At 45.9% G+C, this 23331-nt stretch overlaps 2 protein-coding genes across 2 annotated transcripts; both read left to right on the top strand.

Moving 5' to 3' along the window:
• Positions 1–1124: 1124 nt before the first annotated feature.
• arpp19b (cAMP-regulated phosphoprotein 19b) lies at positions 1125–2872 on the top strand. The gene is made up of 3 exons (XM_079743855.1): positions 1125–1485; positions 1963–2085; positions 2172–2872. The coding sequence occupies exons 1-3, from the start codon at positions 1441–1443 to the stop codon at positions 2340–2342; spliced, it is 339 nt and encodes a 112-aa protein (XP_079599981.1). The 5' UTR covers positions 1125–1440; the 3' UTR covers positions 2343–2872.
• A 499-nt stretch (positions 2873–3371) lies between these two features.
• LOC307080770 (unconventional myosin-Va-like) lies at positions 3372–23309 on the top strand. The gene is made up of 40 exons (XM_079743654.1): positions 3372–3564; positions 3768–3878; positions 4179–4350; positions 4714–4858; positions 5414–5570; positions 5662–5805; positions 6003–6084; positions 6239–6346; positions 6574–6680; positions 6765–7030; positions 7174–7255; positions 7333–7473; positions 8047–8172; positions 8332–8415; positions 8684–8806; positions 8977–9074; positions 9166–9252; positions 10189–10297; positions 10599–10810; positions 11077–11233; positions 11555–11794; positions 11990–12208; positions 12352–12445; positions 12546–12691; positions 12974–13084; positions 14685–14819; positions 14939–14995; positions 15177–15404; positions 15567–15637; positions 15731–15805; positions 16470–16668; positions 16881–16974; positions 17084–17218; positions 17342–17496; positions 17740–17829; positions 17942–18092; positions 21279–21564; positions 21913–22087; positions 22523–22603; positions 22710–23309. Exons 1-40 carry the CDS (start codon positions 3538–3540, stop codon positions 22860–22862), a joined length of 5433 nt encoding a protein of 1810 aa, XP_079599780.1. The 5' UTR covers positions 3372–3537; the 3' UTR covers positions 22863–23309.
• The last annotated feature ends 22 nt before the right edge of the window (positions 23310–23331 follow it).

The raw sequence follows: 23331 nt of genomic DNA on the forward strand, positions 1-23331 counted from the left end.
CTCTAGACCAGCTCGACTGTAGGGAGTCTCAAGATCATTTTGATGTCTCCACTTCATATCTGAGATGTGCAGTATAACACCAAATATTTGGGGTCTATAGATTCTTCCAAGTTTCATAATTGACAAACTCAAAAGCTGTTGTAAAATGGGGTACATTCAATCATGTTATAATTCTGCCAGAAACCACAATCTACCATGAATCCATGTCATTGTTGGAGATGGGACGTGTTGTGTTCCTCATACAAGCGCTGCTTTTAAGTCATCACTTTCAGTTGCTGTTTTTTAATCATTCAACTCCTAAAATAAACACCAGGGCAGTACTTTATTAATCTCCGAATAAACCACGATTACGGTTAAATCCGACTGAACTAAAAACATCCAAAACACGCGAATCTTATTATACCACTGCAGCCAATCAGATTTAGTTGGGTCAACGCCTACTCATTTGTAATTGGTCCATACGTCCTTAGGGCTGAACCATGTAATTGATAAGAGTGGCGAAGTCACGCCTTTTCCGGTAGAGCCCATGGGACATATGAGATCGAAAAATATGAAATGGTTTCAATGGAGAGAAAGTCATTCTTTTCTGGTCCCAGTCTTTATATGCCCCGGATTACACATATGTTGTTTGTGGATTTAAATGATAATTTTTCATGCAAAGAAAAACATTTTCGTGAAGAAGTTTAATGTTTTTTCCAAGGGAAGGATAAAAGCATCGAAAGAGGTGAAAACCATTATAAATTGGGGCATGTGGAGACTTTCAGTTATGCCGATGGGGAGATTGTCGGTCTTGTCCACGCCAGTCGCAGGGTTCGTGACGGCACATACGAGACATGTAGTTTTCTCATTGTGTTTTCGCTACAGCCTTTAACTGTACAATCGCACAATAAACGGTCAAACTCTTGACATGAAAAAATATCATTTAAATCCACAAACAACATATGTGTAATCCGGGGCATATAAAGACTGGGACCAGAAAATAATGACTTTCTCTCCATTGAAACCATTTCATATTTTTCGATCTCATAGGTCCCATGGGCTCTGCCGGAAGGGGCGTGACTTCGCCACTATAGCGCTGAGCCGTGTGGAGGTGTAGTATTTGGTCCCGAGGAGCCTCCCGCGTTCTGACAGTGTGTTTATGTCTACTACCACCTCTTGTTTTGGTAGCAGGGACGTGTCTGAGGCGTCGTCGGGTCTTTGATCGCTCCTCCTAGGGGTCGTAGGGTCCTTGATTGCTCCTCCTAGGGTCCTTGGTTGCTCCTTCTAGGGTCCTTGATTGCTCCTCCTAGGATCCTTGTTTGCTCCTCCTAGGGGCCGGACCCATCACTTGGCTCTAGCTGCTGTAGCTGCTGCATCGCACCACGTTCGGCCGCTTCACCTCCGCTTGTCTGAGGGCTGACATCTCGTTCCCGTACTCCTGTTACCTGGGCCCAGACCGCGATGTCCGAGGAGGTCGACGGCGCAGTTAATCCCGAGGAACGGCAGGTAAATCAAAGTTTACCCCGGACTTGTTAGCTAGCAGGCGGTGCTAGCTGAGGTAGCTCCCACCAACATGAATGGATGAGATGCGATTAGCAACAAGCTAGTTAGCTTCCTGGTGATGGGGTCCTAGCAGGACGTTTTTCTCAACACTACATTAACGTTAAAAGAGGATATTTTCTCACACAAACCATTCATCTGGGTGTCGTGCAACACTGCAGAGACGCCCCGAGTTGTGGTTGTCGTATAAAGTGTGGGCTAGTTTAGCAGCCAAGCTCACAGAGCAGTGTGGTCTGATTATTAATAGCATGCTCCGTTCTCTGCAGGAGTGTGTTTTCTTCTGAGAGGAGACACGATATATAAAAAGTGTTTTCTTTGATTGGTAACGGGGAAAATCTGGCACCTGGCATCATGAATTGACTCTTGCATTCTTTTTGAAGATAAATATTTTTGTCTCTGCCTTTGCATGACTTGTCCTCATAGGAAATGGAGGATAAAGTCATCAGTCCTGAGAAGGCAGAGGAAGCCAAACTGAAGACTAGGTATCCTAACCTGGCTGCCAAGCCAGGGGGTTCGGACCTCCTCAGGAAAAGACTTCAGAAGGGGGTGTGTTTCATACCTTAATAAGGACTCCTTTTAGCAGTTTAACATTGACAACATTTAACGAATACTTTTCATTTTTATTCTCACAGCAAAAGTACTTTGATTCTGGTGACTACAACATGGCCAAAGCCAAAATGAAGAACAAACAGCTGCCCATGGCTCCAACAGAGAAGACTGAGATCACCGGAGACCACATACCCACACCACAGGACCTGCCACAGAGAAAGCCTTCCATTGTAGCCAGCAAACTCGCTGGTTGATTTATTGATAAGCATTTTATGTACATTGTTGTGTCCATTCCAACCTGCCTTGCATAGCAACCTGCCCAGTTCTATTTCTGTTTATCATTCACCATTTTGATGACCGAAAGTGTAAGCTGAAAGCTGGAGATGGCAAAGTATAGGGTCATCATATTGTGGTATTCAGCAGATCTATAGTTAATGTTGTTGAGAATTAAGATTGACTATGAGGTTGCTGTTTAAGTCACCTGGAAATGCAAATACAAGCTTGTGTTCCTGGATCATTCTCTGCATGGTAGCTTTCATTTAAAGGATTTTTTCATCGTGTTCCTGGAGATCTGTCACTACATTATTTAAATAAATGTTCAATTTTGACGTACTTTCATCCCAAAAAGATGATTGAAATGATGCCCATTGCAGGACTAGTGTAAATTGTATGCCTACATTAGCTTCACTATAGCTACATATATTTCGACATTTTTTTAAACAAGTGAAGGCATCAAAAAAAAAAACTAGGAACTGAAGGTAAATCTTTTTTTTATTTATATGATTATCCTAAGTCACCTATGTCCCACTCTCTATAAACTGTATTGGTAAGGCAACTGTTGCTAGCTGGTTGCGTTTTAATTGTAGTTCTGAAAACTGCCGTAGTTTCAAATCATACGGACTTCTGGAAAGGACTTGAAAGTAATGAAGTGCTTTCATCTTGAGCAATATCTGGTCAAAGTAACATAGCGGTTACAAGCAGCTCCAATATGTCCGAAGTGTGCATGTACATTTATAGTGCAAACACACTGCCATGTTTTTTCTGTAAATAAAAGTTTTGCATATAACTGAATCAGCGTATCGAATTTATTTGAGTAACCGTGTATTGCACTTAAAAAGTATGAAGCATTAAGTTTCAATAATTGTGATAATTGTCCTGAGATGTGACCGCTGGGGGGCGCGCCTGTCATTCAGAGAGCTTCGCGCGCTCCCGCTGATCTCACTGACCGCAGGATCGCTCCTACCGCTGAAGTTATTACCCCCTACCTTATGGCTCACTACCATATGTGATCCGGCTCTCCTCAAATCTAGTTATTTCAATCGGTTCAATGCAATCTTAACCTAACTTGCTGATCTGCAGTCTTGCTGACTTCCTCTCCACTGAAATGGACCTGTACCTTCAGCGAGGTTCTCCTCAGTAGCCCGCGAGAGAGCTCCCAGGTCAACTGCCATGGCAGTCTCCGAACTATACTCAAAGGTAACTACAGCATAATAATCTTACCATAATAAGAATTTATCTTCCCTAATTAGTTTTCAAACAATTGAATGACTTGTCATCCAGTGATAAGTTCGTTGACTTTTAAATTGTCGTGATTTGTGTCGTGTCTATTCAAGTAAAGGTTTTTTTTTATCGGTGTTAGTGTAGCGTTTGAAGATGTTTCTTTTGGACTTGGTCCCCAGTCGGCCCGGGTCTGGCTCCCTGACCCCGAGAAGGTGTGGAGGTCCGCGGAGCTCACCAGAGCCTTCACCCCCGGAGACCAAGTCCTATCACTACGACTGGAGGACGGCTCGGTGAGAAACAGACAGTGGATAGGGAATTTATGCAAAATAGACCATGCAGAATAACACTATTGCTCGAGTATTTTACTGGGTTAGACATAGAGAACAAGTGTAGCCTATTCACAATCGATGTATTCAATATTTGATAGTCTGGCGTTTCTAGTCAAAGCTGTCGGTGCCTGCCGTTATTAGATCAAGTTTGGGCTTGCATGGTATGATAACGAGGCCTCAATAGTTGTTCAGGCAAAGGTAAGCCTAAGAAAATTGAGACATACAGAAGTTCTCTAACCCTAACCCCCTGCATGATCCCAGGTGTTGGAACACAGAATCGACCTGAAAAGCAACAGACTACCACCCCTGAGAAACCCTAACCTCCTAGTGGGGGAAAATGACCTGACAGCGCTGAGCTACCTCCACGAACCGGCTGTCCTGCACAACCTCAAAGTGCGCTTCACAGACTCCAAGCTCATTTACACATATTGTGGTAATGAGCCCTTCTCTCGTGTGACTCACTATCATCGTGCCATTGTAGACTTTGGAGCCGTGTTCACAGTGCAGTATGGCACAATCAGACAAGATGCAATGATAATGCACTCATGTTCTCATGGTATTAAAGCTGAAGAATATAAAATGGGAAATATTTAACCACATGTCTGGTTATTTATTATGTATGCATTCTATCCAATGGCTCAATAATTTTCTGCGCTGAATAAGCATACACATTATAGTTGATGAGGTTATGATACAGGAAGTAGACACTGCAAATTAGGTCAACTGAAACACATCTGACTGAACTGGGAATAACATGGCTGATGGGTTAAACTGGTGGTCTGTGGCCCTGTTCCAGGCATCGTGCTGGTGGCCATCAACCCGTACAGCAGCCTGCCCATCTACGAGGCGGACATCATCCATGCCTACAGCGGGCAGACCCTGGGCGACATGGACCCCCACATATTTGCCGTGGCCGAGGAGGCGTACAAAAATATGGCCAGGTCTTTAAACAATGAAGATGAAGCAAACTGTCCCTCCTTGATAGAGACAGTTTCATTTGTGGTGTCACGTTACAATCCACAGCAGATCTGGGAAAAATTTTTTCCACAACTAGAGATGTTCCGATACATCTCTAAGGAAGGATACATCTCTCCTTCCCTATATTGATTCAGATTCCTGAACTTGACTATCGGCCGATTCCGACTATATACAGATACAGCATCTACCATTGTAATTACTAATAGCACTTGTTCTTATTGAAGGGTAATCTTACAATGACAGCAATGTATAGTCTGTTCACTTACTGTTGGCAGAATATTTGTACATAACTAGATCATTTACATTTTAAATCTAATTATAAAAATACATTTTTATTCTTGAATGGACGTAGGTCGGAGATGACGTGTTTCCCATTCCGAATTTCCACCTCAGCAGCATAACACCACACGTGTTTGTGAGGTTCTTTGCCTCTGTATTGAATAAGTATTGGTGGAATTTCCAATTGGAATCGGTATCGGAACGCCTCTATCCACTATAAACACCCTTTCCTCCGCAAGGGACGAGAGGAACCAGTCTGTGATCGTCAGCGGGGAGTCTGGGGCCGGAAAGACCGTCTCGGCCAAGTACGTGATGCGGTACTTTGCCACGGTCAGTCGCTCCTCGGTGCAGGCCAATGTGGAGGATAAGGTGCTGGCCTCCAATCCCATCATGGAGGTAGGGTAGGACACCCTCAGGGGACAGACCACAGCAGTACACAGTTTGAACTGTTGGCCAACCCTCCCTCAATGCATGTCTCTTATCAAAGGCCATCGGGAATGCGAAGACGACCCGTAACGACAACAGCAGCCGGTTTGGAAAGTACATTGAGATAGGCTTTGACAAGAAGAACCGCATCATCGGGGCCATGATGAAGACCTACCTTCTAGAGAAATCGAGAGTGGTGTTCCAGGTCAACTTAACAGCACATATGATAACTAGTGTTTCTTAATTCTTGGATTTCAACAGACCTAGGCTTTGAATTTGTGTTCTTGTAGAAATAGTCTCATGTACGAGTATAACTTTTTTATGAAATAAGTTTAACTTACAAAGTATAAATACATTAATTTAAACACAGAGTTATTCCTCTTCTGTCTTCATATCTTTTAGCCTCTTGGAGAAAGGAACTACCATATATTGTATCAGCTGTGTGCCTCCTCTCACCTGCCAGAGTTCAAAGATTTCAAGTTAAGTGAGTGATTTGTGTTAATGTCATACAGCCTTTTGAAACATCTTTGAAAGTGTTATTTTTCACTGTAGATACATGCTCTGCAGAGAGTTCTATCTGGATCCACCTGCGATGTGAAGTTAGTAACAGAATGCATGTTATTTTTTGTAATGTCAAGGCTGTGCTGATGACTACCTCTGCACTAACCAAGGCCAGAGCCTGGCTATAGAGGGTGTGGATGATGCTGGAGATATGTCTGAAACCAGAAGAGCCTTAACGTTGCTAGGTAGGTGGGGTTATGATGTTTATTTTCATTCAGACGCTGCCACAACAATACCTTACTCACAGCACACATCACAATAGACACATGGATGTCCGCTGTCTGTAAGAACTAAATTACTAAATCCATTAAGCAAAATTCATGTATTCAGTCAGTATACTCAATCAGCTTCCCAACACTTATGTGTAGGTGACCCTAAAATTTGACTATTGTTAACATAATACCTTTGACAGGATTCAGTGAAAGTGACCAAATGTCACTTTTCCGAATCCTCGCTGCCATTCTTCACTTCAGCAACGTAGAAGTGAAGGCTCAGTCAGCAGACAGCAGCAGCATCACGGTAGGCACGGAGACCTAGAACTGGATCCCTCTGATACATCAGCATACATCTGCATCCCATCATTATGCTTTGTGATGTTCCCAGCCAGACCAACACCACCTGGCTATGTTCTGTGAGCTGATGGGGGTGGCCTACCAGGACATGGCCTACTGGTTATGCCACAGGAAGCTCAAGACGGCCACAGAAACCTTTGTCAAGACTCTCTCCAAGGTGTCCGCGGTCAACGGGCGAGATGCCCTAGCCAAGCACATCTACGCCAAGCTGTTTGGCTGGATCGTAGACTGCATCAACCGGACCTTGAAGTTTGCCGCCACCCGTCGCTGCTTCATTGGCATTCTGGACATCTACGGGTATTTTAAGTTCTTGGGGTCGTTTCAGTATTCTTTGTGTGTTTTTAATTTCATGTTTTTCTACAGATATTGCAATGAGTTCCTCATTGCTTCCTCCGGAGTTCTCATTGTTCTCATTGTTTTCCATATCTATTTTTTTTCAGATTTGAAACATTTGATGTCAACAGTTTTGAGCAGTTTTGCATCAATTATGCCAATGAGAAACTCCAGCAGCAGTTCAACCTGGTAGGTGCTGCGCTCCAATGGCATCTGGCCTCACCTTGAGCCAAAACCGGGCCTGATTCAATGGTCCCTCTCTGCAGCACGTCTTCAAGCTGGAGCAGGAGGAGTACATGAAGGAGGAGATCCCCTGGTCCATCATCGACTTCTCCGACAACGAGCCCTGCATCCGCCTGATCGAGGCCAGGATGGGCGTCCTGGACCTACTGGACGAGGAGTGCAGGGTAGGCTCTCCTGATTGGGCCTTCAATGGTTGTTCACAAGGGACCAACATTTTCTGTGATCATAGTTTCAGCCATCTGTTAATAAAAAAACCTGTGGAAGCAGCATGACAGCGGCATATGTTTCGGTAAAAGGTCAGAAATGGTTATCCTTAGGTATTGAATAAAAAGTGCTTAAGTTGGCATGGTCAGGTCATGGTAGGGGCCAGAACAGCCTTACACACTCACATTTGTCTCAGAACGATGGTGCCCGCCCTCCTAACTTCCTCTTGATTGTTTGCTCAATGTTTCTGCATCGGTCGACCGGCTCAGATTATTTTTTTCCGAGACCATTCTTTGCCCACAGTTAACATGCAACGCATTGTCAGTACAGTCAAAATGTCAGTCTCGGTACAGAACCAGGATATGCTGCATGCAGCCCATTTAACCCATTGATCATGCCAACCATCTGAGCAACACCACTATGTGTCACGTTTGTTTCATGTTTCTGTTGTTAAAGGGTTTGAGCCAGCCAAGTCATGGCACTTCCTATATGAGTCATCATGTGTCAATCCTTCCGTTCTTTCTTGCACTTAGATGCCAAAAGGCTCTGATGACACGTGGGTCCAGAAACTGTATACCTCCCTCCTGAAACAGAACGTCCATTTTGACAAGCCCAGACTGTCCAACACGGCTTTTATCATCCACCACTTTGCGGACAAGGTACATATGCAGTAGGAGCAGTATATCTAAAAAGACATATAGGAAAGACAATTCATGGTTCTGTACACCAGTTCTCCCCCCTTAGTTCAGGGTGTCTGACTGTAGGCCAGTTCTCCCCCGTTAGTCCAGGGTGACTGACTGTAGGCCTTTGTCTATCAGGTGGAGTACCAGTGTGATGGCTTTCTGGAGAAGAACAAGGACACTGTCAATGAGGAGCATATAAATGTTCTGAAAATGAGCAAGGTGAAACTACTATTTTTCAGTTCTTTACATTGAATGCAGTCTCAAGGAAGGGGGAAACACAGAAGTTCACTCAGGGACTGTACTGTCAGTAAGCAACGCCTGCTTCTGCTGTGGTAAATGTACGCACCCTAGGTTTGTGGAAACACCAGGTTGTTAGGAAATATGTCTAAATATACCATAAAGCGGGAAACACTGCCACCTGCAGGCAGTGTTGGCAATGTCAGCCACATTCGATAACTCCCCTCACTGTCATTATTTTTCACTTAAGTTTGATTTGCTAGTGACACTTTTGGAAGAGCAAGAGACAGACACAAACAGCACCAGTTCCACATCGAAGAGGTCCCGTCAAGGTCCGGCTAGTAAAGTTCACAGGAAGACTGTTGGGCTGCAGGTGAGAGAACCGAGTTAGAACCACAAGAAAACTAACTCAAAAAAAGAGGAAAAACAAACGCAATGGTTTCTTGGTAATGTAATGGTCAGTCTGACAGAGTCTTTGGATGGATGAACACAGAACTATTTCCTCCCACTGCCCCTTCATCAATGTTTCGGTCCTTTTCTTAGTTTCGTCAGTCACTCACGCTGCTGATGGACATGCTGAACGCTACAACTCCTCACTATGTACGCTGCATCAAACCTAACGACCAAAAAGCCCCGTTCACGTGAGGAAGAGCTACCCCGCTGATCTCATTCAACCTCTGTTCAGACACCCCACTCATCCTTCACAGCGTCTGTCTGTCCCCCTCCTGGCAGACTGGAGCCCATGAGGACGGTGCAGCAGCTCAGGTCCTGTGGGGTTCTGGAGACCATCCGGATCTCTGCTGCAGGCTTCCCCTCCAGGTACTGGCTCCAGCTCAGGACCCGGTCCCTGGGTACCTCTGAGGAGGGCACCTGAAGGGCCCTGATTCGCTTTGATAGATTGATAGATAAAGACTTTATTAATCCTTTGTTACAACAGTCCAGCAGCAGTGGAAAACACAGAATGAAATACAATAAAAATACAAAATACTAATGAAAACAAAAATATGCGCTTAAGTAAAGGATAAAGTAAAATGCAGGGCATAAAAAACAGATGTTTTAAACAATATAAATTAAGTGTAAAGTGTCAATTATAAAGTGGCTCAGTACCAGTACTTCAGTATATTAAAGTGTATAAATGCAAATGTAAACAAAGAAGTGGCCCAGTATTCAGGTATATATATATGTTTATATTCAGTGTTTCCCCCAGAAAATTTCTAAGTCAAGGTGGTGGTGGTGGTGGGGGGTCTTTGGTGCGGGTTTCAGTTCGCAATAATAAAATACAACCACCTGATGCCTCATTTTCAATTCCATTCAAAAAGCTTTATGGCACGACTATTGTTTTGAACAGTACCAATGCATTATTTATCTTTATTTTTTGTACTTGATGAAAGTATGTTTTCTTTCCTTACGAGATTTTTGCACTTTGTTTTTGCATTATAATTAAAAAATATTTATTTAAAAAAAGATATAGATTTTTTTATGCATTGGTAGTCAAGGCGGGGCTCAACTGTTGTTAAGGCGGCCGCCTTAACCATACAGTGCTGGGGGAAACACTGATATTGACAATATATATACATAATATATATATATATATATACATATACATATACAGGCATACATAAACACACAAACATGCGTATGCATACACATACACGTTGGCTTTATTACCAGGAGGAAGGGACCTGTTACGATATGTTGAGGCCTTCAAAGGACGCCCAATGAGACTGAATTCTTTGGGGGTTTCTTCTACCACAGATGGACCTACCAGGAGTTCTTCAAGCGGTACGGGGTCCTGGTGAGGCAGAAGGACGTGCAGCCCGACTTCACTCAGACCTGTAGGACGGCCCTTGAGAAACTGATTGAGGTACGAGCTTTGAGAGTTGGCCTGTAAGATATGTTTTAGGGTAAGGCTTTATTTCTTGCAGTACGGTTATTATAGTTTCAGAGAAGTTTCCGGATTAGCTGTGCTTTCTTAAAAGTGATAGACCGGTAACCATTCATATTTTGGACGCCCTATTAATATAAATATACATATAACTGATATTACTAACTAAGCAATAATAAATGAGCTATTCAATTAAACATTAGCATATTCAGTGAGTGCTCGTTAATTACAACACTGAGTGGTATCCTATCTTGTCTATCTCTTTTATCTTGGTCCTCAGGATAGAGACAAGTATCAGTTCGGCAGAACCAAGATCTTCTTCCGCGCGGGCCAGGTGGCCTACCTGGAGGACCTGCGGTCGGAGAAGCTGCGCCTTTCGTGCGTCAGCATCCAGAAGACCCTGCGCTGCTGGCTGGTCCGCAAGAAGTTCTTGAGGATGAGGAGATCTGCTGTGGTGCTCCAGAAACACGTCCGCGCCCAACAGGCACGCCGGTACACACACTGCTTCTTCTTCTTCTGTTCTTATGCTGTTTACAATCGGTACTATTGAGTCATCATTTAGCCAGTTTATTCAAAACAACTTCAGGCATGTTGCTCAGGGATGCTTACAGGTGCACTGTAGCTGTTGGGGTTTGAACCCCAAACCTTTTGGTTAGGAGCATAACTAACACAGACACACAGATTGGAACCCATGTCAAAATGTCTTGTCCAATGGTTTAAATCACACCGTGTCAAACCCAGCAACGTCCTGCAAACAGTTTTGTCCAGTTGTTGCGCTGGACGAATGCAGCCATGGTGATCCAGAAGAATGCCAAGATGTGGGCGGCCAGGAGAGCCTATCAGAGGGAGCGGTCTGCTGCTGTCACCATCCAGGGCTGCTTCAGGGCCTACAAGGCCAGACAGAACTACTATAAGGTTAGGCCCCAGACACATTTTCTTCTTCGAAGAGCCGCTGGGCCTCCATTAGAAAAGTAATCTGTAACCTTCTAACTTTTTCAATTTTTTTCTTTATTTAGAAATTGAAAGTATTTGAAAAAACATTAAATATCTTAAAAACATTATTCGGAAATAATCAAAATAATAGGTTTCAATGAACCGCAGTCTAAATCTTCATCACATTATATATGTTAGAGCAGACTGAGACTATACTCTCTAACAAAAATACACACTGAAACAATGCCAACATGTTGAGACCCACGACCACAATGACTCTGTATCTCCTCCCTGTGTCCTCAGCTGCTTTACGAGCAGAAGACGCTGGTGATCCAGAGCTGGGTGCGGGGCTGGCTGGTCCGGAGACGCCACCAGTGCTACCTGGCGGCCGTGGTCCTTCTTCAGAGCTGCGTGCGGCGCCTGAGGGCCAGGCGGGAGCTAAAGAGGCTGAGGGCCGAGGCCCGCTCGGTGGAGCACTTCAAGAAGCTCAACGTGGGCATGGAGAACAAGATCATGCAGCTGCAGCGCAGGATCGACCAGCAGGTGAGGAGTGTGTTGTCGCTCGTCCTCGTCCAACACACTCTCTGGGCCTCTGCTGCTAAACAGCAGAAGAAACAGAAAACGCAGAGGCACTGATATCATTAGGTGGTGTCTGATCACATGGCAGACATGAGCGTCTGACATGTGCCCTCCCGCTCGCCCTTTCAGTCTCTGATTCTCTCTCTCTCTCCCCCGCAGCAAAAGGAACACAGAGAAGCTAGTGTGAGGCAGAGCGCCCTGGAGAAGACCCAGGCAGCGGAGCAGGAGAGGCTGAGGGGAGCAGAGCTGGACGCCCTGACCAAGGCACACAGGATCCCCTCGCTGCTGGAGCAGCTGGCCTCCCTCCACCGGGAGCTGGAAGCTGTGGGTAGGGAGAAGGAGGAGCAGGCCAGGGCCCATCAGGAGCACACACGAGAGGTACAGCCACACCCAACACACACACACTACAGTTTCTCTTTTCTTTGTATTTCCAATCCAACATTTTAGGATTATTAACAGTTGTTGTTGATACATCGAGGCGATCCTTAAAGGACACATGTTGTACCTGGGTTGACCACCAGATGGAGTCTGATCTAATCGAAAAGATGAACATGTGGAACAAGGAGAGGGAAGAGCTGAACAGGTTAATTCAAGACCAGGCGAGGCAGACATCAGGTAGATGGCATCACATCTTAAACTCGAAAAGTCTCCTAATAGTAACATAATTCAAGCTATTTTGGACAACATTGAGATTGTTCTCTGTTTGTTGTTGCAGAGAGTCAAGCGGCTCTAGAGGCCAACAGGCAGCTGGAGAAGGAGCTGTTAGAGGAGCGCGCCCACTACCAGAGCCTGCTGAGTGAACACCTGCAGCTGGAGGAACGCCATGGAGACCTCCAGGACAAGATGAACCGCAGCAGTGCGGTGAGACGCCTCTACGCTGTTCTTACCTTCACACACAAAACCCTCTGGTTTATTGAGAATCCCCGGCTGGGTAGAACTGGTTCTGCAACATCATCCGCTTGGATAGCCAATATGTTTACTTTCTGGAGTACACTTTCTGCCTCGCTCAACATGCCCCGGGCAGTGGATAGCGATGCATTCCTCCCCCCCACCAGGCCTACGTCATAATGGCTTCTATTCATATCCCGAATCAAACTCTGCAATTACATCACTAATGGTTTAATCAACTGCACCACCCCACAGGACGCCGCAGCGAGCCACAGGAGGAGCGACTCCCTCCAGAGCAGCAGCTCCTCTGAGGGAACACAGGGCTCGGGCTACACGGACGGACGGGACAGCTCCGCACACAGAGAGGTACCATGAGGACCCACTCACAGCCTGGCTGGGAGATGAGACACGATGAGATATAATGGTGTCACATTGGGAAGTAAAAGTAGAAGAATGCATTGGATTCTTTTATTTACATCCATATACCAAATGAGTAGAAGTGTGAACCTTGTAGACTCTGTGCAGGAGTAGTAATAGGGGTGCTGTGGGGTGTTGGGTTGTGTTTTCCAGGATGTGAGCGTTGTGTTCTGTGTTCTCCAGGATGTTACCGTGTTGTTGTGTTCTCCAGGATGTGAGTGTTGTGTGTTCTCCAGGATGTGACGTTGTGTTGTTGTGTTCTCCAGGATGTGACGTTGTGTTGTTGTGTTTTCCAGGATGTGAGCGTTGTGTTCTGTGTTCTCCAGGATGTTACCGTGTTGTTGTGTTCTCCAGGATGTGAGTGTTGTGTGTTCTCCAGGATGTGACGTTGTGTTGTTGTGTTCTCCAGGATGTGAGTGTTGTGTTGTTGTGTTCTCCAGGATGTTACCGTGTGTTGTTGTGTTCTCCAGGATGTGAGCGTTGTGTTGTTGTGTTCTCCAGGATGTGAGCGTTGTGTTGTTGTGTTCTGCAGGATGTTACCGTGTGTTGTTGTGTTCTCCAGGATGTGACCGATGTGTTGTTGTGTTCTCCAGGATGTTACCGTGTTGTTGTGTTCTCCAGGATGTGAGCGTTGTGTGTTCTCCAGGATGTGACCGTGTTGTTGTTGTGTTCTCCAGGATGTTACCGTGTGTTGTTGTGTTCTCCAGGATGTTACCATGTGTTGTTGTGTTCTCCAGGATGTGACATTGTGTTGTTGTGTTCTCCAGGATGTTACCGTGTGTTGTTGTGTTCTCCAGGACGTTACCTCGTGTTGTTGTGTTCTCCAGGATGTGACCGGTGTGTTGTTGTGTTCTCCAGGATGTTACCGTGTTGTTGTGTTCTCCAGGACGTGAGCGTTGTGTTGTTGTGTTCTCCAGGATGTTACCGTGTTGTTGTGTTCTCCAGGATGTGAGCGTTGTGTGTTCTCCAGGATGTGAGCGTTGTGTTGTTGTGTTCTCCAGGATGTGAGCGTTGTGTTGTTGTGTTCTCCAGGATGTTACCGTGTGTTGTTGTGTTCTCCAGGATGTGAGCGTTGTGTTGTTGTGTTCTCCAGGATGTTACCGTGTTGTTGTGTTCTCCAGGATGTGAGCGTTGTGTGTTCTCCAGGATGTGACTGGTGTGTTGTTGTGTTCTCCAGGATGTTACCGTGTTGTTGTGTTCTCCAGGATGTGAGCGTTGTGTGTTCTCCAGGATGTGAGTGTTGTGTGTTCTCCAGGATGTGACGTTGTGTTGTTGTGTTCTCCAGGATGTGACGTTGTGTTGTTGTGTTTTCCAGGATGTGAGCGTTGTGTTCTGTGTTCTCCAGGATGTTACCGTGTTGTTGTGTTCTCCAGGATGTTACCGTGTGTTATGTTCTCAAGGATGTTACCGGTGGTTGTTGTGTTCTCCAGGATGTTACTGTGTGTTGTTGTGTTCTCCAGGACGTTACCTCGTGTTGTTGTGTTCTCCAGGATGTTACCGTGTGTTGTTGTGTTCTCCAGGATGTGACCTCGTGTGTTGTGCTCTCCAGGATGTGACCCGGGCCGTGGTGGACATGCCGGTGCTGCTGAAGCTCCAGAGGAAGGTGAAGGAGCTGGAGGAGGAGAAGCGCTCTCTGTTCGGTCGGCTCAACAGGAGGGAGGAGGCGGAGCAGGAGAAGTCCAAGGTGGGTTGGACTACAGCCAGGGTCCATGACATCTTCTGTCTCATGAGGGTCATCGGGATTAGATTGATGCTTGATGCTCACCTTTCATGGAGAGATGTGTTTCTGTACTTTGGGAGCAGGAGATGGAGGAACAGAAGACGGTCAACAGAGCTGAACTGGACACAGAAGCTCTCAAGGTAGCACTCTCCACATCGTGATGTTCTCTCAAACAAACGTATTCGCTGGTTTCTGTATTACAGCCCATTCTATAATAAAACATGTAATTAGGACGGATTGCTGTGTATTATAAGTGTATTTGGCCCTGTTAGCCAAACCAAAGAGAGGGCATGTGAATCATATTCCCGTGGCGGTTCCCAGCGCCAGGAGCTCGAGTCGGAGAACAAGCGTCTGAAGCAGGACCTGGGCATGCTGCGGAAGTCCCTGACGGACGACAGCGGCCCGCTGGCGCCGCCCAAGCCGGGCTCCAAGCCCTACAATGTCCTCCTGGAGCAGCTGGACTGCAGCAACGAGGAGCTGGAGATGAGGAAGGAGGAGGTGCTGCTCCTCAGGTCCCACATGGTCCGGCAGACCGCCTTCAAACACAAGGTAGGAGGAGACGAATCAGGACCAATGGTTCATAGTGCTGGTGATGTCATCATCATTGTCGCCATCATCATCATCATATCTCCTGATCATGTGATTAACATGTTGTTGTGGTTATGATGAAGATTATTAACCACTCTGTGGTTGTGTGCTCTGTGGCTGTAGGACTCCCTGACTGATGGTCAGTCTCTGAAGCTGAGTCTAAACCAGATCTCCTTGCTGCAGGGCAGCGACGGGTGGGTCCAGCCGTCCGTTATCTAGAACACACTGAAGCTCCTCTCACCCGTTGACCCTCTGATCCTCTACACTCCCGACCCCCTCTCTCTCAGATCGGCCAAGCTGCACACGCTGAACGAGGATGGGGAGCTGTGGTTGGCCTACGAGGGCCTGAAAGAGACCAACAGGTGGGGTGATACCAGGGGCTGGAGCCGCTAGGGGTGGGACAACATATCCATACGGCCATTTATCGTCGCCCTGCTTCGTGCGTACGAGAATGGATAAACTTGGCCAATTGTTAATATAATATTTATTTATATATTTTTAAGAATTTATTTAGCATTTTTATGCTTTATTCATGAAGAGTTAGACAGGAAATATCGCCCAAGATATAAATATTTTAATAAATAAGGCGTTCTAAACAGAACTGAAGTTAACTATCCAAGGACGAGAATAAAGAATGAAAATATGAATCCCCAGCTCCCCATGAATATAGACAGAAATCCAGCGCTTTACCTTGTTGTACCTTGGCATACTGGTTAAGGACACTCTGCTACGTCCTCATCCACGGATGAGGTGGCCTTGAGCACCTGAAACCCCCAACTGCTCCCCGGGCGCTGCACTGCGGCTGCCCACTGCTGTGTGTGTATGTGTTCACCGGCTCCCGAATGGGTCAAAAGCCAAAAACGGACAATTAAAGAATAACTTAACTTAACTTGTATTATCGGTATCGTGTCATGAGGCTGTGATCCCCACCCCTATTAGCCGCCCTCCAGGCGTTTCCTTGGCTATCTGCTTAGTGTAGATGCTAACTGCTAGCTGTTCGTTGCCCCCCCCCCCCCCCCCCCCCAGGGTCCTAGAGGGGTTGCTCCAGGACCAGGGCCGCGCCCACCAGCAGGAGGTCCAGGAGGTACGCCAGGAGCTCCTCCGGGTGAAGGAGGAGAGCGGGCGGCAGCAGCAGCTCCTGGCCCAGAGTCTCCTGCTGCCCAAGGAGGTGCAGGTGGAGGCCTGCCTCCAGCACGAGATCACGCGGCTGGCTAACGAGAACCTGGTGGGTGGACCCCAGCGCCTCCCCAGCGACCTCTGACCTCACCTGGTTAACAAGTGTTTTGGTAGTTGTCGCGAAGCAGTAAAAAGTGACATACTAAAGGAAAGAATATAGATAAATGTTAATAAAGGGATAGAGATTTTATCTTCTTGCAAAAAAGTAAACGTTTCTTTTGTTTCTGTCAAAACTGTACTTTATTGACTCCTTCTGTCTAGGATCTCATGGAACGTCAAGAAGGCCAAGATAAAACCGTACGTGTGCTGAAACAGCAGCTTAAGAGCTACGCTGAACGGCTTGAAGAGTTCGAAGGTAATTCATCCAGATGGCCTGTGTTTATAATACTGCTGCACAATACAGACACACTTGTTTGAACCACAGCAGAGATGTGTGATATTAATCCTTGACCCTTGATGTCCAGCCTGCGCCCGGAGACAGAGCACCGTGTCACAGATCGGCATTCCGGTCAACATCACACGCAAGGAGAAGGAATTCCAGGGAATGCTGGAGTATAAAGAAGGAGACGAGAGCATGCTGCTGAAGAATCTGGTCGTTGGTATGATAACTCATTATTAATGATCTATTAATTAAATAACCGGAAAGAAAGCCACAGAGCATTTATAAACTTCAACACGCTCTCTGTGGGCTTGTTCACTCCTGTTTTGTCCATCCTCCTCAGATCTGAAACCCTGCAGTGTGGCAGTCAGCTTCCTGCCCTGGTTGCCAGCGTACATCATCTTCATGTGCATACGCTACGCGGACCACATCAACGACGAGGAGCGAGTCAGCACCCTGCTCAACTCCACCATCATCAGCATCAAAGGCGTCATTAAGGTGCAGAGGTCGACTCCACTGGAAGACGATACTTACCCTGAACATGATCCTGCTAATCAGGAACATTATCCATTCCACAACACATTCTTTGTGAAAAATGTCCCTGTATTCCAACTTCCTCGTAATGCCAACATGGGAAAATACCAATGAACCGTATTATGGTAGCAAAAGCCCTGGTAACTGATGCTTTGGTATGTGAGGTAGAAACATATATACTTGTCTAACCGCTTTGTTCCCCAACAGAGAAGAGGAAAGGACTTTGAGACGGTGTCTTTCTGGCTGGCCAACGCCTGTCGCTTTCTGCACTGTCTGAGGCAGTACAGTGGAGACGAGGTGCGCTCAAACAACACACTCATGTCAGCATGATGCCTATTGACTTACTTGCTTACCTACCTACCTGTTTACCCGTTACTCACTGTGTCTGCTGGCCTCTCCTCTCCTGCAGGACTTTGCCAAGCACAACACGCCCAGGCAGAACGAGCACTGCCTGACCAACTTTGAGCTGTCGGGCTACCAGCAGGTGTTCGGAGACCTGGTGATTCAGATCTACCAGCAGCTGATCAAGTGCACACAGGACCAGCTGCTGCCCCTGATCGGTGAGGGGGCTCTGTTCCTCTGGATCATAAGGCTCAATGTGTATTAGGCTACGCTTACATGATGACAGTCTGAAAAGAAGACGCAAAGGTGGCGTCGCGTCTTCACGTTTTATTCCGCGTTCAGACAAGCGTTTTCGGTAGGAAATCTGTGTGCATATGGTGACGCAAAAGTGTGTGGAATTCGATTGGGTATGCATGTCAGGCGGCTAGGTGGTGCTGTGATACACTATGACACAACACCGCCATGTCTGAGTGCATGCATAGAATCTTCCTTCTTCTCTTATCTGCGCCGCGAAAACCAAAACATAAATATAACTGCAAGCGGTGATTAACGGGGTCCGAGCAAAATTAAAAGTCAAAAACAAACTAGTGGAAGATATATAAATATAACATATAATTTTCATATTTAGGGAAAGATGTTCAATTTATAAACCTGAACTGCAGCCTCATTCACATGGTCAAAAATGTCTATTGATAAGCATACAACATCCAGAAAACTCCAAGTACACATTTCTCAAGAGTATTAAGGGCTTTCTTCAAAGCATATACCTGAAAAATCTTTGAATTTCTGGGGAAATTAAACATTTGTTGTCAAGAACACTAACGGAAGAAATATAAATATGACAGAGTTAATTATGAAGGAAAAATGGTTAACGAAGAAGTTCCCCTTAATGCCACACTGTGTCTTGGCAGTCCGATTCTAGGAAACGAATGAGCCGGAATTAGGGCTGCAGGATAAATCGGCTATGTAAGATACATCGATATAATTTCCAAGGGGATACAAGATTTGACCATATCGTTTATATCGATAAATGCGTTAAAATGGTCAGTTTCCGCCTCAAGCGTCTGTGTTTGCCTTGGAGACTGTGCGAGCGCGACCCCTACCCCTCCCACTCTGTCCTTCCGAACGTGCAGCATGAGGAATGCTAAAGCTCCGTGGCTGTGCTGCTGCATCACCGGCCGCGACAGCTTCTTCTGCCCCGAAACCAGGGCCGGCGCTCGGCATAGGCGACCAAGGGGATCGCCTAGGGCGGCAAATGTGTTGGGGGCGCCCTCTGGTGGGCCCTTAATTAATTAAAATATACTAAACAAGCGAAATTAAACCAAACATGTTCCCAAATGGAACGGAGAAGGGAGGGGGCGGGGGATTAAAGTTAGGGCGCACTGAAACCCTCACCGTAGTACGCAGAACAATGCGACGAAGCCATCTAACCCACTCTATAGAAAATATCTAGATATATATCGTATATCGCCATTCAGCCAAAAAATATCGAGAATTCATATTTTGCCCATATCGTGCAGCCCTAGCCGGAATGTTGATTGCCTGATGAATATCAGGTGCTGTTCAATGTTGTGTTTCTTAAATTAGTGGCAATGACAGAATGTCATGTTCAGCTTGTTCATAATGCTCTAATCAGGACTCGAACTCTCAACCTAAGGATCACCAGTGCACGGCATTATCCCGTTGACATTCCTGAACTGCATGAAGCCTTATTCACATCTTGAAAATGTCGATTGATAAGCACATAACATCAAGAAAACTCCAAGCACACATTTCATAAGAGTATTAAGGGCTTTCTTTAAAGAGTACAGATCCTCCTAATGATAGCCGTACGGTAGTTATACAATATAGAAATTGACATATAGGCAAAATGGGTTGAGTCTTCTGCTCTATTTTTAGAGCAGAAGACCAGGGTGAAAAAGATGCATCTGATTTTAGAGATTAATATGATGAAAGAGTTTTGAGTACAGGTCAATCTAGTAAGGAGAAATAAGGCTAGTTCATATTTTTTAAAAATAGCGCCACCTTTGGGTGCAGTACCACAATTTGGATTTATGGGTAGTGGGGGGTATTGGTATCCACCTAATAATAGTGGTATGTTTTTATACAAAAACAAGATGGTCATATAAGAAAAATGGTCTAACTGCTCCAACTTTATTGGCCAACATTTCTCAAATGGAACTAAATAAAACAAATTCTGTTCGATGATTTTTGAGAGGCTTGGTCTAAAGATTCTATGTGGCGATTTTGGTGAATTTTTTTATAAATATATCTGATTCTAGAGATTAATATTCTGAAAGAATTTTGAGTCAATCTGGTGAGGAGAAATAAGCCTAATTCATGATTTTTTACAATAGCGCCACCTTTGTGTGCAGTACCACAAATTTGAGTTTATGGGTAGTGGGGGTTATTGTTAACAATACCTGAATTTTTTTTTTTTTGAGTTTTACACTTACGGTATAGGCTGCAGTATGACTTTTGCAGAATTTGAGGGGGAAAAAAACCGTTACAGAAACAATAGGGGACCAAGCAGCTTCACTGCTCGGACCCCTAATTACAGATCCTTCTCTGTTCAGTAATACTATCTGTACATATCCTGTACATTTTCTGGAAAGACTCCTGTAGGTTTATTAGAGCTGCCAGAGCAGCTTGACGGTCCGACGCATGGAAATAATCCAAAATGTTTGTTTATTTCACTGTACTGGCGCATGTATGTGACGTAAACTCGTACGCAACGTGAGCAGATCTGAGCAGAGTTTTCCAGTGTAGATGGAAACGCTACGGCGAAGCGTATTCAAGTTTTCCACTCTGAAGGGTGGTTTCAGATTTTTGCGTTTTTAAGCCCCAAAAACGCCGTCACCGTCTAAACGAAAGGCACTTCCGATAAAATATTTTTGTTGTTTTTACCCGCAAGCGTCCTCGCGTAAACAGGGCCTTAGATCCCAAATAATGTGGCCCTAAAAAAATCCAACCATATATATAATAATTATAATAATAACCCTCCTTGTTTTTGATATGACCCTTTCAATCGTAGGGGACAATCTCAAGGGGCTTGACAGTGCATACAATCTTTTTAACAGACATCAAGGCATTACTATTTGGCTAAAATATTGTTTTAAATATCTCTGAATATGCCTGGGGGCCAGAGACTGGGGACATTATACATTAATATATATATATATATATATATATATGATAATATACTGCCACCTAAGACCTCACACCAAAAATGTCCCTGGTTTGAACCTGACACGGTGTTTCTGTGTGGCTGTTGTTGTAACCTATGTTCATGTATACAACATGATGTTGATAATGTCCTATGTGGTCCTCTACCACCACAACACTATGAATGGGATAAAGCACAGCAGGATGCTCATGTTGTGTGTCCCATCTCCCCGGGCCAGTGGCCGGCATGCTGGAGCACGAAACGGCCCAGGGGGTCCTGGGCTCCATGCCCGCCGGCCAGAGGAAGAGGGGGCGCAGCGTGGCTGAGGAGTCTGACACCATCACCGTGGAGACCATCCTGCAGCAGCTCAGCTTGTTCCACGACGCCATGCGGAAGCACGACATGGACCAGGAGCTGGTCAGAAAGGCGGTCAGGCAGCTCTTCCACTTCATCTGCGCCGTGACCCTCAACCACCTGTTGCTGCGGAAGGACATGTGCTCCTGGGGGAAGGGCCTGCAGATCAGGTAGCACGGAGCGTAGCGCTTAGCATAGCATCTACCCAGACTTAGTCTGTGCATGAGTACTGGTCTGTGAACTAGAGGGATGGAGTGTAGCATTGGCTATAGAACCAACCAACATGTAGGCAACCTAGGGCACAGAGCCCCCCCTCTACCTGCTCCTGACATTCAATCTTAAATAGTACTATTCTGCTTTGCATTTGAGTACAGGTGTATGGACATGCATACTTTGTTAAATAATACATAAGAGAATACAAGGATTGCTGTATAATATACAGGGGCTTGAACTTGCAGATAAAATCAAACAGCAGATATACGTCTGGCTCACTGGGGCACTGGGGCTCCCCGCTGCAGGTACAAGGCGTGGCAACTGGAGGAGTGGCTGATGGAGAAGGAGCTGGCCGACTGCGGGGCAAAGGAGGCCCTGGAGCCGCTGGTCCAGGCCGCACAGCTCCTGCAGATCAACAAGAAGACGCCCGCTGACGCCCAGGCCATCTGCGCCATGTGCAGCGCTCTCACAGCTCCCCAGGTCTCCATGACGACCGGCCCAACAAACCCCCGCACTCAACAAACAGAGGGGCGGGGTTGAGCCTCCGGATCAACTGTAGGGTGACATTCACGGGCGTTTCTGCACCTAGCAGTGGCTAGGGGAAGGAACGCCCCTAGGAAATGTCCCTTTACAGTTGACCCATGGTTTACTCTTTGTTATTAACGCTAGCTAGCTAATGTTTAAAACCAAGGCAGCCGCTAGTTGACTAAGCTACCATTACACTAGTTAATGATTACAATCAAGATAGACACTAGGTGGCTAAGCTAACATAACGCTAGCTGGGGGGGGGGGGGGTGCTGAATGCCCCCACCCCGCTTATGTTTAGAACCAAGATGGCAGGTGGGAGAAAAAGACCCATGAAGTTGAGTTTACGTGCGGGTCTAATGACGTGTTCCTTTGTGTTCCTTGCCACAGATCGTTAAAGTGCTCAATCTGTACACGCCAGTGATTGAGTTCGAGGAGAGGGTGTCCCCGACCTTCATCGCCACCATTCAGGTGAGGCTGGGTGAGACAGATTGTGTGGAGACCACAGGGCTGCTGGGGTGACTGTGATTTTGTTGGACTCTTGGTCTCCTTCCTGAGTTGTGTTTGTGGTTCTCAGGACCTTCTGAGGGACCGCAGCGAGCCCACCACACTGATGATGGACGTGAAGAGCGTCTTCCCCATCAGCATCCCCTTCGTCCCCTCACTGGTCGTCATGGACGCCATCCAGATCCCCGCCAGCCTCCACCTGAGCTTCCTCACCCGGGTCTAACCCCCCCCCCCACGCTCTTATGTTATATTTATATGTTTTATGTCTGTTCATTTCACCAAAGGTTGAGATACAGTTTTAAACCAAGGTGTCATTCTCTTCATTCTCTTGGTAGTCTAATGCGATGTGTTGGCGTATCTAGGTTTGTTTGTGCAGGTATCTATGTTAGCTTGGGTGGGAATGTGGTCCAAAATATTTCATATGTCATTCGTAACCTTTGCTATGTGCACTTTATACTGTGGAAAAAGGTCTGCTATGTATAAAGGATGCCCTTGGATCCAATGGCTGACCTTAATGTCTTTATGAAACCCAATAATTGATTTGACATAGAACTTCTACCAAATAACTTATTTTTCACTTAATTAAGTTGCAATATTTCATAAGATGCTAAATATCAAAAACAACCAAAGAGGAGGATTTCAGTGTGTGTGCCTTGGCCAAATGAAAAGAAAGAATTCTCTTCAAAAAACGA

This window comes from Pollachius pollachius (genome assembly GCF_949987615.1).
Source record: "Pollachius pollachius genome assembly, chromosome: 9".
Lineage (NCBI taxonomy): Eukaryota > Metazoa > Chordata > Actinopteri > Gadiformes > Gadidae > Pollachius > Pollachius pollachius.

What these genes read in the sequence shown, in the direction of transcription:
- arpp19b (XM_079743855.1), top strand. Translation starts at nt 1,441, where the DNA reads ATGTCCGAGGAGGTCGACGGCGCAGTTAATCCCGAGGAACGGCAG. An exon ending in TTAATCCCGAGGAACGGCAG is followed by an intron (nt 1,486 to 1,962) that starts GTAAATCAAAGT and finishes TTGTCCTCATAG; the next exon opens with GAAATGGAGGATAAAGTCAT. An exon ending in GGAAAAGACTTCAGAAGGGG is followed by an intron (nt 2,086 to 2,171) that starts GTGTGTTTCATA and finishes TTATTCTCACAG; the next exon opens with CAAAAGTACTTTGATTCTGG.
- LOC307080770 (XM_079743654.1), top strand. Translation starts at nt 3,538, where the DNA reads ATGGCAGTCTCCGAACTATACTCAAAG. An exon ending in GCGTACAAAAATATGGCCAG is followed by an intron (nt 4,859 to 5,413) that starts GTCTTTAAACAA and finishes TTCCTCCGCAAG; the next exon opens with GGACGAGAGGAACCAGTCTG. An exon ending in TCCACCACTTTGCGGACAAG is followed by an intron (nt 8,173 to 8,331) that starts GTACATATGCAG and finishes TTTGTCTATCAG; the next exon opens with GTGGAGTACCAGTGTGATGG.